Genomic DNA, 15723 nt, shown 5'->3' with positions numbered 1-15723 from the left:
GTCTGACTCTGCATGTCAGCGAGCCACAACAGAGGACACACTCTGGACCTGCTCATTACAAAAGGAGTAAATATTTCAAATGTCATTGTGGTGGATGTTGCTCTGTCTGATCATTTCTGTGTCTTTTTTGACCTGTCTGTTATTCCCAAACCAGTGGCTGGTCCTGTAGTTGTTCAAAGGAGACACATACAGTGAGGCAAATAAGTATTTGAACACCCTGTGATTTTGAATGTATTCCCACTTAGAAATCATGGAGGGGTCTGAAATTTTCATATCAGGTGCATGTCCACTAACAATCTAAAAAATAAAAATAAAAATCTGGAAATCACACTCTAAGATTATTTTATTATTATTATTATTATTATTATTATTTTATTTTTTTGTATGTTACTGCTGCAAATAAGTATTTGAACACCTGAGAAAATCAATGTTAATATTTGGTACAATAGCCTTTGTTTGCATTTACAGAGGTCAAACGTTTCCTGTAGTTTTCACCAGGTTTGCACACACAGCAGGAGGGATTTTGGCCACTCCTCCACACAGATCTTCTCTAGATCAGACAGGTTTCTGGGATGTCGCTGAGAAACAGAGTTTGAGCTCCCTCCAAAGATTTTCTATTGGGTTTAGGTCTGGAGACTGACTAGGCCACTCCAGAACCTTGATATGCTTCTTATGGAGCTGCTCCTTGGTTATCCTGGCTGTGTGCTTCAGGTGATTGTCATGTTGGAAGACCCAGCCACGACCCATCTTCAATGCTCCAACTGAGGGAAGGCGGTTGTTCCCCAAAATCTCGCAATACATGGCCCCGGTCATCCTCTCCTTAATACAGTGCAGTCGTCCTGTCCCATGTGCAGAAAAACACCCCCAAAGCATAATGTTTCCACCCCCATGCTTCACAGTAGGGATGGTGTTCTTTTGATGGTAATCATAATTCTTTATCCTCTAAACACGGCGAGTGGAATTGAGACCAAAAAGTTCTCTTTTGGTCTCATCTGACCACGTGACTTTCTCCCATGACTCCTCTGAATCATCCAAATGGTCATTGGCTTTCCAAGGTTACTGTGAGTAATACACTAAGACGTCATGGTTTAAAATCATGCACGGCACAGAAGGTTCCCCTGCTTAAACCAGCACATGTCCAGGCCCGTGTTAACGGTGGTCTCAGCTCTTTTCAGGTCATTGAGCAGCTCCTCCCGTGTAGTTCTGGGTTGACTCCGCACCTTTCTTAGGATCACTGAGACCCCACGAGGTGAGATCTTGCATGGAGCCCCAGTCTGAGAGAGATTGGCAGTCATGTTTAGCTTCTTCCATTTTCTAATAATTGCTCCAACAGTGGATCTTTTTCACCAAGCTGCTTGGCAATTGCCCCAAAGCCCTTTCCAGCCTTGTGGAGGTTTACAGTTTTGTCTCTTGTGCATTTTGACAGTTCTTTATGCAGCTAACACCTCAAACAGAGGCTTCTAATTTAGAATAATAAGTGGAATGGAGGTGGACTTTTTGAAGGTGGACTAACAGACTAACAGATTCAGACTTGAACTTTAACAGCCACATCAAATCAATAACAGCTGCAGCTTTTTACCACCTAAAACATTGCAAAAATCAAAGGTAAACTGTCAAAACCAGACTTGGAGAGACTTATCCTGCATTTGTGTCCAGTAGGTTAGACGACTGTAACGTCCTGCTCACTGGCCTCTACAAATGAGCTTTAAGACAGAACAGAACATCCAGAACACTGCTGCTCGGGTCTAGACTAGAACCAGGAAGTACTTCACACATGGGTCCTGTGCTCAGGTCTAGAACCAGGAAGTACTTCACACATGTGTCCTGTGCTCAGGTCTACAACCAGGAAGTACTTCACACATGTGTCCTGAGGTGTCGTGAGGACGTCTGGTTTGTAAGTACAATTCATTTCTATTCCAACTCGACCTGACCCTAGAAATTTAAACAAAGGCACATTCATTGACGTGATCTTAACAAACAAACCCCATGATTATAAGACAAATGGTGTTTTTCCACTTGATTTTAGTGACCGTTGTCCATTTCGATGTATTTGGAATACAAAAGTGAAAAAGACACATGCATAAAAATGAGAGGATCCTATAGACATTTCAGTGAGCAGGACTTTATCTCTGATCTGTGTTAGAGTGATATCGAGCTAATGTCACCATTCCATGGCCCTGATATGGCCTTAAAGTTTAGTTTTCTTTTTTATATATATACATTGAATGAAATTGTTGACCGCCCAAAAGAAAAACAAAAAATAAATGCAACAATCTTTGGTTCAGCTCAGAAATTGCAAGTTTAATTAGAGAAATAAATGCTGCCTGGAAACCTGCACACACAACTAGAGCAGATTTGGGCATTTTTCTGCAAAAAGAGAAATAAATGTTTATCAGCAGTTTCCAGCAAAGTCCTGGAGGACAGTCAGATCACTCTCAGAACCTAATATTCATACATTACCAAACCAATATTTTATGAGATTCAGCTGTTGTAATTTCTAAAGAGGAAATACGTGATGCTTTTAATAGGCACTTTATCTCTGCATGTGACATTTTGGATAATAATGGTGATCCTTTTGATCTTGATTATGTTGAATCTGAACCTCGTCCATAGACCCAAAGAAGTCCACGGGAGCTGACGACTTTGACCCAAAACTTCTATTACCGACTGCCCCATATTTAATTCAACCTTTTTTTTTTACATATTTTTAATTGATGGACTCAAATGGCAGTTAAAACAGAATAATGGAAAACTGCATGTTTAGCCTTTAAATTAAAAGGTGGGACAACTAAAAATGTACATCATTTCCGGCCAATATCCAAATAACTTGCAAAAGTTTTAGAAAAGTTAGTTGCAAATCAAGTTACAGTTTATTTAAATTAACTGCTCCATTTTGAATCTTATCAGTGGGGTTTCAAAAAAGGGCATAGTCCTGTTACTGCACCACAAAAGTTTTAAATGACATGACCCAGCCTATAAAATCTGATATATGATTAAACACATTTTCCTCTCGTTCTGGCTTTTACTGCCTGGAAGCTCCGTTACTATAGCAACCCGAACACTCGCGATACTTCGCGGTATCCCCATGCGGAAGTGTGACGTCAGTGCAGGAAACAAACAGCAGATGCACCGGTGTGTAGATGGAGGAATGTTAGCGCGGAGAACGGCTGTAAGTAGATAACTCCTCAAACCTTTCATGTTTTATATGTCTATATCTGAGTTTTGTGTCCCTCAACCTGCAGATCCCACTGTGACCGCGTCGTGTTACGGCTTTAATCAAAGGAACTGGTGAGTGTTGTAGCTAATGCTAAGCGGCGCTAACGTTACTTTTTAGTGTTTTGGCGCACACTGCCTCCGTTTTCATTGTGCGTGTCGGTGATTTAAACATTTAAAGTGTTGGCTAATAATCACCTGAAGTACTGTCTCTCTTTCCTCTGAGCCAAACCAGATCTTCTTAGCCCAAAATGATGTTTTGCTTGACACACGTGTTACATGTACTTAAGGAGTAGTGGCAGAGAGTTCTGGAAGTCCTTTAACCAATCAGTCAAAGTTATGGGACAAAGCCTGACATATAGAGCAGCTTCATCTGTGTCCAGTCACTGCCTCTTCTCTGTCTCTGAACATTGTTGCAGCTGGTTAAAAGCCCCTCCACCCATCTCTTCTCTTTTGACTGGACCAAGCCAATCGGAGCATTTGAGGGTGTTGTAAAACTCACATGAGAGACGGACATTATGCTGTGGCACAAAACAAAGGGCATAAACAGGGTAATTAAAGCCGCACGCGGCGATAAAGGCCTTCGCCGCCCCTTGGGACCGTGGGATACACGCCACTGCGAAGACCCTGCCTCTCGTCCCCGTTTACATCGCCCCTCTTTCCCAAAACAGTGTCTATATCAGTGGTTCTTAACCTTGTTGGAGACACTGAACCCCACCAGTTTCATATACACATTCACCGAACCCTTGATTGTTGAAAAAACTTTTTTTTTTTCAAATTCAAGACATATGTATGTTTTGCTGGTGCACAGAATGAATCGTGCATTAACATAACTGTTCAAAGAATAAAACCAATACAATGCATGAACTCACAACAAATTACATACATACCTTTTCACAAAGACATGACCTTTTTTAATACTACCACACTGAAATTATTTAAATTTTTAACCTTATGTATTTCAATAATGAACTTATTGTGTTTTTGCTATTTATTATTTTTAACATTTTCACACACACCCATCATGTAATTTCCATCAGGCTAGAATAATAATGAATATTTACTGCAAATCAGTGACTTCTGCTGTTGAATTTGAGAGACCAGGTCAGAAACCCGTGGCTTCACCTTGACAAGTGCCACTCTCAAGTCATTTTCACAGTAAAGTCTGTTCCTTTTCTTAGTTTTTATGTCGTTTTATGTTTTTATGCCGTTCAAACGGCTCATTTAAGTTGGGCAGGTACTTCGATAGACACATCAAAGGTGCATTTGTTGAATTGGGCCAACATCTGAAGACGCTCGCAGACCGCTAATCATATGAGTCGGGTGTGTGTCTTGACTTCCGCCGAACCCCTGAGACTGACTCACCGAACCCCTAGGGTTCGATCGAACCCAGGTTATGAACCACTGGTCTATATCATACTACTCCACTCATTACAATGAGCGTATATCTCACATTGTCACGCCTGCCGGGTTGGAGATACAGCTCTGTCCTTATTGGGTTTTTTGTTCAGTATGATGTGTGGAATATGTGTACCAAATTTCAATGATCTATGACAAACACATTTTTTCCATCCCAGTGTGCTGTGGAGCAATTTAATGTGTCAGCTGTGTAAATTGTGTATCACTGCGTTCAGATCATCCTGTATCATCAGGTAAAATTTTGCAAAGACTGGGTTCCGCTCACAATGGCCGACTTCCTGTAGCATTTAGGGAAGAGACATAATATAATTTTTGACTTGTCTTGACATGGGCTCTGCTTGTACCAAATTTGATTTGTCTACAATGTCTATGTTGTGCCTCCCTAGTCATCCAGGTCTGATCCATCATAAAAGCAAACGTTAAATCTGTCAACTGGACAAAAAATTGTAGAAGTGAAGAGGTTTCACTGCTCATCCAAGCCGCTTCTTCAGTTCTGGTCAGATTGCTGGTGGACACTTCTTTATATCGATCTGAAGGGAGGAGCCAACTACATTGAAACTGTAAACAGCTGTTATTTACAGTTTCAGTCTTATTGGGCCCTCATTCAGCCTTAGTGGGTCTACTGGCTAGCTCTATTGTGCTCATTATTTTCTTTGGGTCTGAGGATGGAGTTGTATAATGGGGCATAGGTGAACTCTTCTTTGAACAGGGGCATGAGACGTCACAATAAAGGTTTGTCATTGCTGTAATGGATTTAGATTTTTGAGCTGGCGCTATTGAGTCATTTTTAAGCGTTCATGATGCTTCATTGGCTTTTTCCAAACAAAACTCTGTGAAAGAGAAATATTTTCTTGAAATTTCCTAATTTTGTTGAAAATTCAACATGACTAAACCCAAAGTTATATTCAAAATGTAATTGATATTCTTTAATCACACATGTGTTTAGTGTGTTTTGGCCAAATTTGAAACGTTCGTCCTCCAGCTCCTCTGGTGGGACCCCAAGGCGTTCCCAGGCCAGCCGAGAGACATAGTCCCCCCAGCGTGTCCTGGGTCTTCCCGGCGCCTCCTCCTGGTGGGACATGCCCAGAACACCTCCCTAGGGAGGCGTCCAGGAGGCATCCTGAGCAGATGCCCGAGCCACCTCAACTGGCTCCTCTTGATGTGTAGGAGCAGCGGCTCTACTCCAAGCTCCTCCCGTGTGACTGAGCTCCTCACCCTATCCCTAAGGGTGCGCCTGGCCACCCTAAGGAGGAAACCCATTTCGGCCGCTTGTATCTGTGATCTTGTCCTTTCGGTCATTACCCAGAGCTCATGACCATAGGTGAGGGTAGGAACGTAGATTGACCAGTAAATAGAGAGCTTCGCCTTCCGGCTCAGCTCCTTCTTTACCACAACGGACCGATACAGCGACCGCATCACTGCAGACGCTGCACCGATCCACCTGTTAATCTCACGCTCCATCCGTCCCTCACTCGTGAACAAGACCCCGAGATACTTGAACTCCTCCACTTGGGGCAGAGACTCACCACCCACCCGGAGAGAGCAAACCACCTTTTTCGACAATGGCTCAGTGGTTAGAGTGTTGGTCCCCCAACCCGAAGGTCGGAGGATCGAGTCCCGCTCGGACCAAGTTCTGTCGTTGTGTCCTTAGGCAAGACACCTCACCCACATTGCCTAGTATGAAAGTGGTGTGTGCGTGAATGATAGGTGGTGGTCGGAGGGGCCGATGGCGCAGATCGGCAGCCTCGCTTCCGTCAGTCTCCCCAGGGCAGCTGTGGCTACAATAGTAGCTTACCATCACCAAGTGTGGAAATAAATGAATAATGACTCTAGTGTAGAGCTTTGAGAGTCTTTGACAAGCCTGTAAAGCGCATTACAAGTGTAAGGCATTATTATTATTTTTCCAGTTGAAAACCATGGCTTTGGATTATTCAGATACAGCTTTTTTACTTTTAGCTCAGATTAACATTTAGCAGTTTACGTGTTGATGCTCATGTTTTTTCATAAATGTCTTGATAATATTTTTATATTTTGTAGTGAATGGAGAATTGCTGTGATGTTCTGTCTCACGTTTGTGACACTAGTGCAAATGTGACTTATGTGAAAAAGCTTTCCCTGCATCATCATGTGTTCCACTCACACAGGGAGCTCAGTTATAAGTTTAACCAGGAGAAGATATGGCCTTCTAAAGCTGTGTGAAAGTGTATATCACAATGCTTGTACAATGTACAGTGTGGTTCACAAACTAAACAGTTGATTGTGTGACCTTATCCCACTGCAATCATCCTCTCATCAGCACCACACAAGGAAAAAATGTATATTAAAATGAAAATTTAGGAAATTAAAATGTATCAGCTTTAGTGTCTGCTATAGAGGTCCACAAATATGGAATGAATTAAGCATTGACATTAAACAGTCTGCCTCATTACCTGTATTTAAAAGAAATCTAAAATGCAAACTACTGGGAAGTTATAGTGCCTGACTTAGTGCGGCTCATGTTCTGCATTGGGTCTTCTCTCTGCTCATAACGGGTGTGTGTATATAAACGTATGTGGATGTGTGTGTATTATACATATATTTATATGTGTGTGCAGGTGCATGTATGTATGTATGCTATGCATGTGTCATATATAGATATTGTATATGTTGTATAGGTCATATATATGATGTATATTGTGTGTTTACATATATGTGTATATGTGTGTGTGTGTGTGTGTGTGTGTGTGTGTGTGTGTGTATATATATATGTATATGGCAAAAGTAAAAAGAAAGAAAACTTGCCAAGCCATCATGGGTGTTTCGCACAGGGTGATGGGCCCCATTCCATAAGCTTTACAGCTTCTTGGGGTTGTTTTTCACAGGGTCAACTGGGAATAGGTGAACGATATACACTTCCATATGTAGCATGGAAACGCAGAATTGTAGATGAGTATGTTGGTACGTGTGTGTATGTATGTGCTTTACTAAACTTTGACCACTGTGAAAAATAAAATTGAATTGAAGTGCAGTGATTGGTATTTGTAGCATAGTTAGTAGTTATACTTTTAGTAAAAGGGTTATTAAAATTGTCTATATATAAAGCATATTTTGGAATTAAATGTCTGGTTGGTCTTATTTTGATGACATACTTTAGGTTGTGGGTTATTCACATTTATTGTTCTTTGTAGTGAGGACGTCTGGTTTGTAAGAACAGTCAGATATTCAGCATTAGGACTGATTTTCTGGAGGGTCTGGGGATTTGTTCTTCTCTAACACTGGTCAACACTAAATTTATTGTCTAAGATTTTTTAGCTGATTTAGGATAATTTTGATGTGCTGAATCCAAAAATCACATTGGTTTTGCTCAATCAGGTCAACGTTCTGAACTAAGCTACATATTTATTTTTGGACGACTTTGTTTACATGCATGAGTATTTTCACGTCATATGATACAAAATTCTGTTATATTTCTCACTATAAACAAATTCTGAAGATTTTGCATGTGCCAACTTATGACTAATTGTTTTTTTTTTTATATTACACGTGAATGAAATGGCTTCGACTAGAAGATCTTGCAAAAATAAGCCTGACATATTCTGCTACATCTGTGGTGAATACACCAATTTTCCCAACAGGAATCAAGTCACAAGTTTCATAAAGCGTGCTTACTATGCTTATTTTGGTATTAAACTTGGTGACCAAGATGAAGCTTGGGCGCCACACACGGCATGCAAGTCATGCACCGAGTGTCTGCGTCAGTGGACTAAAGGCAAGAAGAGCTGTCTGAAGTTTGGAATTCCCATGGTTTGGAGGGAGCCGACAAACCATGTCACTGACTGCTACTTCTGGGCTATTGATGTGACTGGGATCAACAGAAAGAACCGAAGCCTCAAGTATCCTGACCGTGAATCAGCACGTCGTCCTGTTGCTCACTGTGATGAAATTCCAGTACCTGTCTTTGGAGAAGTTCCTGACATCAGTGACAAAGATTCCTCCAGTGTGGTTTTAATGATGATGCTCCACATCCTTTTTCCCAAAAGGAGCTAAATGTTCAGGTTTCCTGAGAATCTGGAATCACTGAGTGATGAGCAGGTGGAGAGATTCCATCAGGACATAAAAGAGATGGAGAGCAGGTATCAGGGACGCTGGGATGCAGTCATGATGGCTGATTACTGTTGGACTCTGAAGAGAGACATCCCTGCTGCTGAGCATTTAAGGGGTTCATAGAAACAGAAGTTCACGTCCTGAATTTTGCACAATGATAACGTAAAGTTCCAATTTACATGTACTTACCTTTATCAATTAACACAACGTAACATTTAATTAATACATTCTGTTAGAAACTATTTTTTTTATCTCCTAAAACATTTTTTGGATCGGATTTTTCAAAATCAAATTAGCATAAAAACCTGACCTGACTAAGAAAAATGGATATCATTTTTGGATTCAGCGGTGCAAAATGGTCGTAATTCAGTTGAAAAAACACAGACAACTTTCAAAAATGTTTTTTTTTGTAACCCAGTGTAATAGTTGGGGTTTGGTTTGATGAAAACATATGGGGACAGTGGACATCCCTGTCTAGTGCCTGTGTGCAGTGTAAAGACCTGTGAAATAATCATAAACATGACTTGGTGATTGCAGGTCATTGTAGCTCATGTAAATATTTGATTTTTAGCCTCAGGAGGCTGTAGTGAGTCAGTGATGTAAACCTGCTTTTTTAACCCATCCCCCTCTCCTCCCCCACACAGCCACATGTCTTCACTTTGACAGTGCCCCACTCCCTCAGCCCTTCACACCTCTGCCTCAGCCCATCAGCCCACAGCTCCATGGACTGATCCACCTGGCTGACTGACACTTCATTACCTTTATTATTGTAATGCTGCCTTTTGTCTTGTGGGGAAGCATAATGTCCCTCTCTCATGTGAGTTTTGCACCGCCCTCAAACGCTCCCGACTGGCTGCTGTGGTCCAATCAAAAGAGTGGAGATGGGTGGAGGGAGGAGCTTTTAACCAACTGCAGCAATGTTCAGAGACAGAGAAGGGGTAGTCACCGGACACAGAAGAAGCTGCTCTATATGTCAGGCCTAAAACATAACTTTTGACTGATTGGTTAAAGGACTTGGAGAACTCTCTGCCACTACTCCTGTAAGTATATCTTATCTGTCGTCCAGGTGGGGTCAAAGATGGTTAAATTCCCCTGCAAATGTTACCTCAATTTATCTTTTGCTACTGTTACGACCCATGGCTTAAAGAGGCACCACGAATGTAGAGATTGTCATAAGACTTGTTTTTATTTTAAAAATATGTCATTTAATAGGTTGATGTAAAGAAAATATGCTAAAGGTGCTAGGTTCACCACCTCTGGGCCAATCTGATGTCCTGGGGAAGAGAGAGAAGAAAGATAAATTAGTGAGTGGTCCACTTTTCCCTTGGCAGGGTCATCAGGTGTCCATGACAGTCAGACAAGGGGCCATTACAGCTACTGGCAACAATATTACATAAAAATTAAAACTTATTCATGCAAACTGACAATTTGCTTGTTGTACAAAGCCACATCAAAACACAGTGTTTAGGTCATTTACTACATTAACATCAACTTTCCTTTGTTCTAATGCAGAACTACAGCACCCGAGAGAATGAAGTTCACATGTGACCAGTGTGGAAAGATGTGGCCATCTTCTTCCAGACTCAAAGTTCACTACAGAACTCACACAGGAGAAAGACCGTACAGCTGTGACCAGTGTGGGAATGAATTCAAACAGGCTGGTGCACTCAAAGAACATATGAGAATTCACACAGGAGAAAGGCCATACAACTGTGACCAGTGTGGGAAAGCATTTAACCGCAGTGATGCACTAAAAGCACATATGAGAATCCACACGGGAGAAAGGCCATACAGCTGTGACCAGTGTGGGAAAGCATTTAACCGTGGTGATGCACTAAAAGCACATATGAGAATCCACACAGGAGAAAGGCCATACAGCTGTGACCAGTGTGGGAAGGAATTTAAAGACTTGGGTAAACTCAAAGTACATATGAGAATCCACACGGGAGAAAGGCCATACAGCTGCGACCAGTGTGGGAAGGCATTTACACAGTCTAGTGCACTCAAAGAACATGTGAGAATCCACACAGGAGAAAGACCGTACAGCTGTGACCAGTGTGGGAGAAAATTTAAACGCGCTGATACACTCAACATACATATGAGAATCCACACAGGAGAAAGGCCATACGTATGTGACAAGTGTGAGAAAGCGTTCTCTTCTTCATCCAGTCTGAGTAGACACATGAGAATTCACAAGTGTTTTAGACTGTATGAGTGTGGTCAGTGTGAAAAGGCTTTTAAAACATCGCAGCAACGCTCCAGTCACTACCGAACACACACAGGAGACAAACCATACGACTGTGAAGAGAGTGGGAAGGCTTTAAGATCTGTGAGGAACCGTCTGAACCAAGTTTCCAGACTGAAGAGAAGAGCAGCAGCTGTGACCAGTGTGGGAGGACCTGCTCATCTGAAAGTGCACTGTCTTGAACACACTAAAGGAGACAGAGCTGCTGAGGCTGGATCATGTGAGGCTAAAGTCAGACTCAAAAAGCTGGAGATCAGGCTTCAGAGACTCCAGACTGTGGAGTCGACCTCTGTGTAGAGTCAAAAAGTACAAACATTATATGTTAAGATTAAGATTTTTTTCTGATGGATTCAAAATATATATTCAAGTTATATTATGTTATCTAACTGTTCATTTTAAAGGTACTGTAATGTTCACTCTTTATTATAATCATTATTTTCAACTATGTAAACTATGTAATCTGCACTAATGTTTGTTCTTGAGTCTTGCAGAAAATGTCTTTTGAAAGTGCAGGATCCCACGGGAAGAAGGCCACTGTGAAACCCTAAAACAGAAACATCATGGGAGGATGTTTGTGCGAAGGGGAAGAGTGACCTTCTAGAAATGCAAAAACAGAATATATTTCTCTGTGAATTTTGTCATATGTTTTTATACTGCTTGCAAAGTGTATGTCCCCCATCCCTTGAGAGTAAGCAGTGCATTTGTAACTAGGGTCCCTAAGTTAATAAAGGGAGGAGAAAAACAGTGGGGGCCTTCAGAAGGAGGGTGCGAGGTGATTCTGTAACTGAAGGTTTTTGCCTCCCTGCTTTTTCTCCTCAATATTGAGACAAAATAATCTTTCTTGTCTTCTCTTCTCTTTTGAACTGTAATATAGGTTAAAAAGGTGAACCTATCATTTTAAAAACAAAGCTTTTTTTTCATTCCAAAAGAAACCAAAGGAATTATTTCTCCAAACGCTATTGGAACTATCAACAACAAAAGAATGAGTTACGAGCAAAGATGTTTGTTTTAGAATCTGAAAAAGGACTTCACCGAACTTCAGATTTGAATCTGAAACACGAGTAAACAAAAAGGGTGGAGGTGTGTGTGCATTTTTTAGAGAAAATTTGGTCACTCACAGGTTGTCATTTGGGGTGTTTTCGTCTTTTGAGTTTGTTTCCTTTAAAATGCAGCTAAAACAATCCTCCTCCATACTCTACTTAGTCATATACAAACCTCCCCAGTACTGTCTGAGTTTTACTGATGATTTTACTGAGATCTGTCAGTCGTATGCACAGACTTTGATGTTTTAGTCATTACAGGTGATTTTAATGAACATTTGGATAATGTGTTTGACAGAAACACTAAAGAGCTCAGTTCTGTCCTTGAAACCTTTGGTCTGACTCTGCATGTCAGCGAGCCCACCCACAACAGAGGACACACTCTGGACCTGCTCATTACAAAAGGAGTAAATATTTCAAATGTCAGTGTGGTGGATGTTGCTCTGTCTGATCATTTCTGTGTCTTTTTTGACCTGTCTGTTATTCCCAAACCAGCGGCTGGTCCTGCAGTTGTTCAGAGGAGACACATAAATGATAAAACAGGTGCACTGTTCATGGAAATGATACACTTTGAAAATGCCTCATGTTCTAATGATGATTTGTTGATCTCTGTGACTGTGATTGTTTTGAACGTTCTGGACAGTATTTCCCTGATGAAGGTTAAAATGGTTAAAGAAAAGCAGAAAGCGCCATGGAGGAATGATGACTTGGTCAGGGCTCAGAAAAGGGAGTGCTGGAGGGCTGAGCGGGATTTGCAGAAGTCAAAGCTCCAGGTTCATTATGAGATTTACAGAGAAAAGATGCACATGTACAACCACAGTTTATGTAGAACAAGAGAAAGGTATTTTTCTGACATTACTGGGAGTTGTAGTAACAACTCTCATGTCGTGTTTGCAAAAGTAAACAGATTAACCAACCCCCCAGCGCCGGTGCCGTTAGAACTAATTTCCACTTCTAAGTGCAATGAGTTTGCAGTATTCCTTAATGACAAGGTTCAGCGCATTAAAAATGCCATCAATTCCATGACGCAAATAACAACCCAGCACCACCAAGACACTTAGAGCGGACTCACTTTGCACCCGTAACTGACAAAACTGTCCAAGAGATCGTCACCAGTCTGAGTTCATCTACATGCTGCCTCGATGTTTTACCCACTAAATTTCTAAAGTCTGTGCTCAACAGTTTGTTGTCACCACTCACTTGCATATTTAACATGTTACTTAAATCTGGAACATTCCCAAGAGTTTTGAAAACTGAAGTTATCAAGACTCTCTTGAAGAAGAGCAGTCTTGATGCGAAGATATTGAACAATTACCGACCAATCCAAAACCTGCAATTTTTAGGCAAAGTCCTATAAAAGTGCTTATCAACAGCTTATTAACTTTATCAAAATAAACAGCTCCTTTGATCTTTTCCAGTCAGGTTTTAGACCCCACCACAGCAGTGAGACTGCTCTTATCAAGGTGACAAATGACATCCGCCTGAACACTGATGCGGGCAAAGTCTCACTCTTGATTCTGTTAGATCTGAGTGCTGCTTTTGACACTGTGGATCATGGGATCCTCCTACAGAGACTAGAGGACTGGGAGGGCATCTGTGGTACAGCACTAAATTGGTCCTATCTAGAAAACAAGGAGTACTTTGTTGAAATTGGAAAATGTGTCTCAGATAAAATGTCCCTGACATGTGGGGTGCCACAGGGGTCAATCCTGGGACCCCTGTTGTTCAGTCTCTACATGCTGCTGTTAGGCCAGTTAATACGCAGCAATAATGTGTCACAACTCTGCAGATGACACTAAGATCTATGTGTCACTGCAGCAGGTGAATATGGACCAGTGGATTCACTCACTGCATCAACAGATCAGCAGGCTTCTCTGTCTGAGCTGTTCTCCAGACAGGTGAGAAGGAAGGCTCTGAGCATCTTGTCTGATGATGCTCATCCTCTTCATGATGAGTTTAGTTTTCTTCCTTCTGGCTCTAGGCTCAGGTTTCCTTCAGTGAGGAGTAATAGGTACAAGAACTCTTTTATTCCTGCAGCCATTTTGCTTTTAAATGCTGCTCAGGGTAGAAACCCATTTTAATCTTACTTACCGCTGGGTATTTTTCCTGTTCTGTGGATAGACAAAAATGTACTGGTTTTTCTTGTGTCCTTTCAATGTTTTTATATGTGTTTGTCTTTTTTGTTTTCTCTCTATTGTAAAACTAATTGCCCCATGGGGGACACAAATAAAGTGAAGTTGAAGTTGAAGTTGAAGATCAGTGTGTGGAGGAAAAACAACTTTCTCCAGATAAACTCAGACAAGGCTCAAGTCGTCATCTTTGAGCCACAGAAACATGGAGAAAGTGTTAGTGTCACCTCCAGTCTCTCTAAAACCTTCAAATCAGGCTTGAAATGTCAGGATAATAATGGATTCAGACTAGACCTTTAACAGCCACATCAAATCAGTAACATCTGCAGCTTTTTAGCATCTAAAAACCTTGCAAAGTACAAAAGTAAACTGTCAACACCAGAATTGAAGAGACTTATCCTGCATTTGTGTCCAGTAGGTTAGACGACTGTAACGTCCTGCTCACTGGCCTTTCCAAACGAGCTTTAAGACAGAACAGAACATCCAGAACACTGCTGCTCGGGTTCTGACTAGAACCAGGAAGTACTTCACACATGTGTCCTGTGCTCAGGTCTAGAACCAGGAAGTACTTCACACATGTGTCCTGTGCCTCAGGTCTAGAACCAGGAAGTACTTCACACATGTGTCCTGTGCCTCAGGTCTAGAACCAGGAAGTACTTCACACATGTGTCCTGTGGCTCAGGTCTCTGGCTCCTGTGGCTCAGAGAATAGACTTTAAAGCAGCTCTGTGTGAACAAGTCTCTCCATGGACCAGCACCAAAGAACATCTCCCACATGAGCCACATGAACCATCTCACACTCTGAGGACTTCAGGGACCGGCCTCCTGCTGGTGCCCAGAGTCAGGACTAAACATGGGGAATCAGTGTTTCAGTTTTATGCAAATAAAACCTGGACCAGTCTTCCTGAAGATGTGACACAGGCCTCTACTTTGACAATGTTTAAATCGAGGCTCAAAACAGTTTTTTTTTTATCTGTGCAGACGACTGAAAGGTTTTTATTCTGCACTCTTCTGTTTTAATATTAATTTTATGATGATTATTTGTGATAATTTATCTTTGATTTGTGTGATTTTAATGTCTTTGTTATTCTGTAAAGCACTTTGAATTACTTTGTGTACAAATTGTGTTATACAAATAAACTTGCCTAGTTGTAGTTACAGTAAAGGGGTCATTAAAATTGTCAGCTCTAGATTGTGGGTCATTCATGTTTATTGTTCTTTGTACAAATGGTGTTTTTCCACTTGATTTTAGTGACCGTTGTCCATTTGGATGTATTTGGAATACAAAAGTGAAAAAGACACATGCATAAAAATGAGAGGATCCTATAGACATTTCAGTGAGCAGGACTTTATCTCTGATCTGTGTTAGAGTGATATCGAGCTAATGTCACCATTCCATGGCCCTGATATGGCCTTAAAGTTTTGTTTTTTATATATATACATTGAATGAAATTGTTGACCGCCCAAAAGAAAAACAAAAAATAAATGCAACAATCTTTGGTTCAGCTCAGAAATTGCAAGTTTAATTAGAGAAATAAATGCTGCCTGGAAACCTGCACACACAACTAGAGCAGATTTGGGCATTTTTCTGCAAA

At 41.2% G+C, this 15723-nt stretch overlaps 1 protein-coding gene across 1 annotated transcript in view; it reads left to right on the top strand.

Annotated features, from left to right (window-relative positions):
- Nucleotides 1-11296, top strand: part of LOC117380800 (zinc finger protein 729-like) — a 29100-nt gene extending 17804 nt beyond the window's left edge. Inside the window, exons 5-6 of the mRNA XM_055225827.1 lie at nucleotides 9727-9755; nucleotides 10228-11296. Of these exons, the coding sequence (XP_055081802.1) occupies nucleotides 9727-9755; nucleotides 10228-11257 (1059 nt within the window). The 3' untranslated portion in view covers nucleotides 11258-11296. The remainder of the gene's footprint in view (nucleotides 1-9726; nucleotides 9756-10227) is intronic.
- Nucleotides 11297-15723: the final 4427 nt, after the last annotated feature.

This window comes from Periophthalmus magnuspinnatus, chromosome 13, assembly GCF_009829125.3.
Source record: "Periophthalmus magnuspinnatus isolate fPerMag1 chromosome 13, fPerMag1.2.pri, whole genome shotgun sequence".
Classification (NCBI taxonomy): domain Eukaryota; kingdom Metazoa; phylum Chordata; class Actinopteri; order Gobiiformes; family Gobiidae; genus Periophthalmus; species Periophthalmus magnuspinnatus.
Note: the sequence above shows the minus strand (reverse complement) of the source record. Positions and strands in the feature narration are given on the sequence as shown.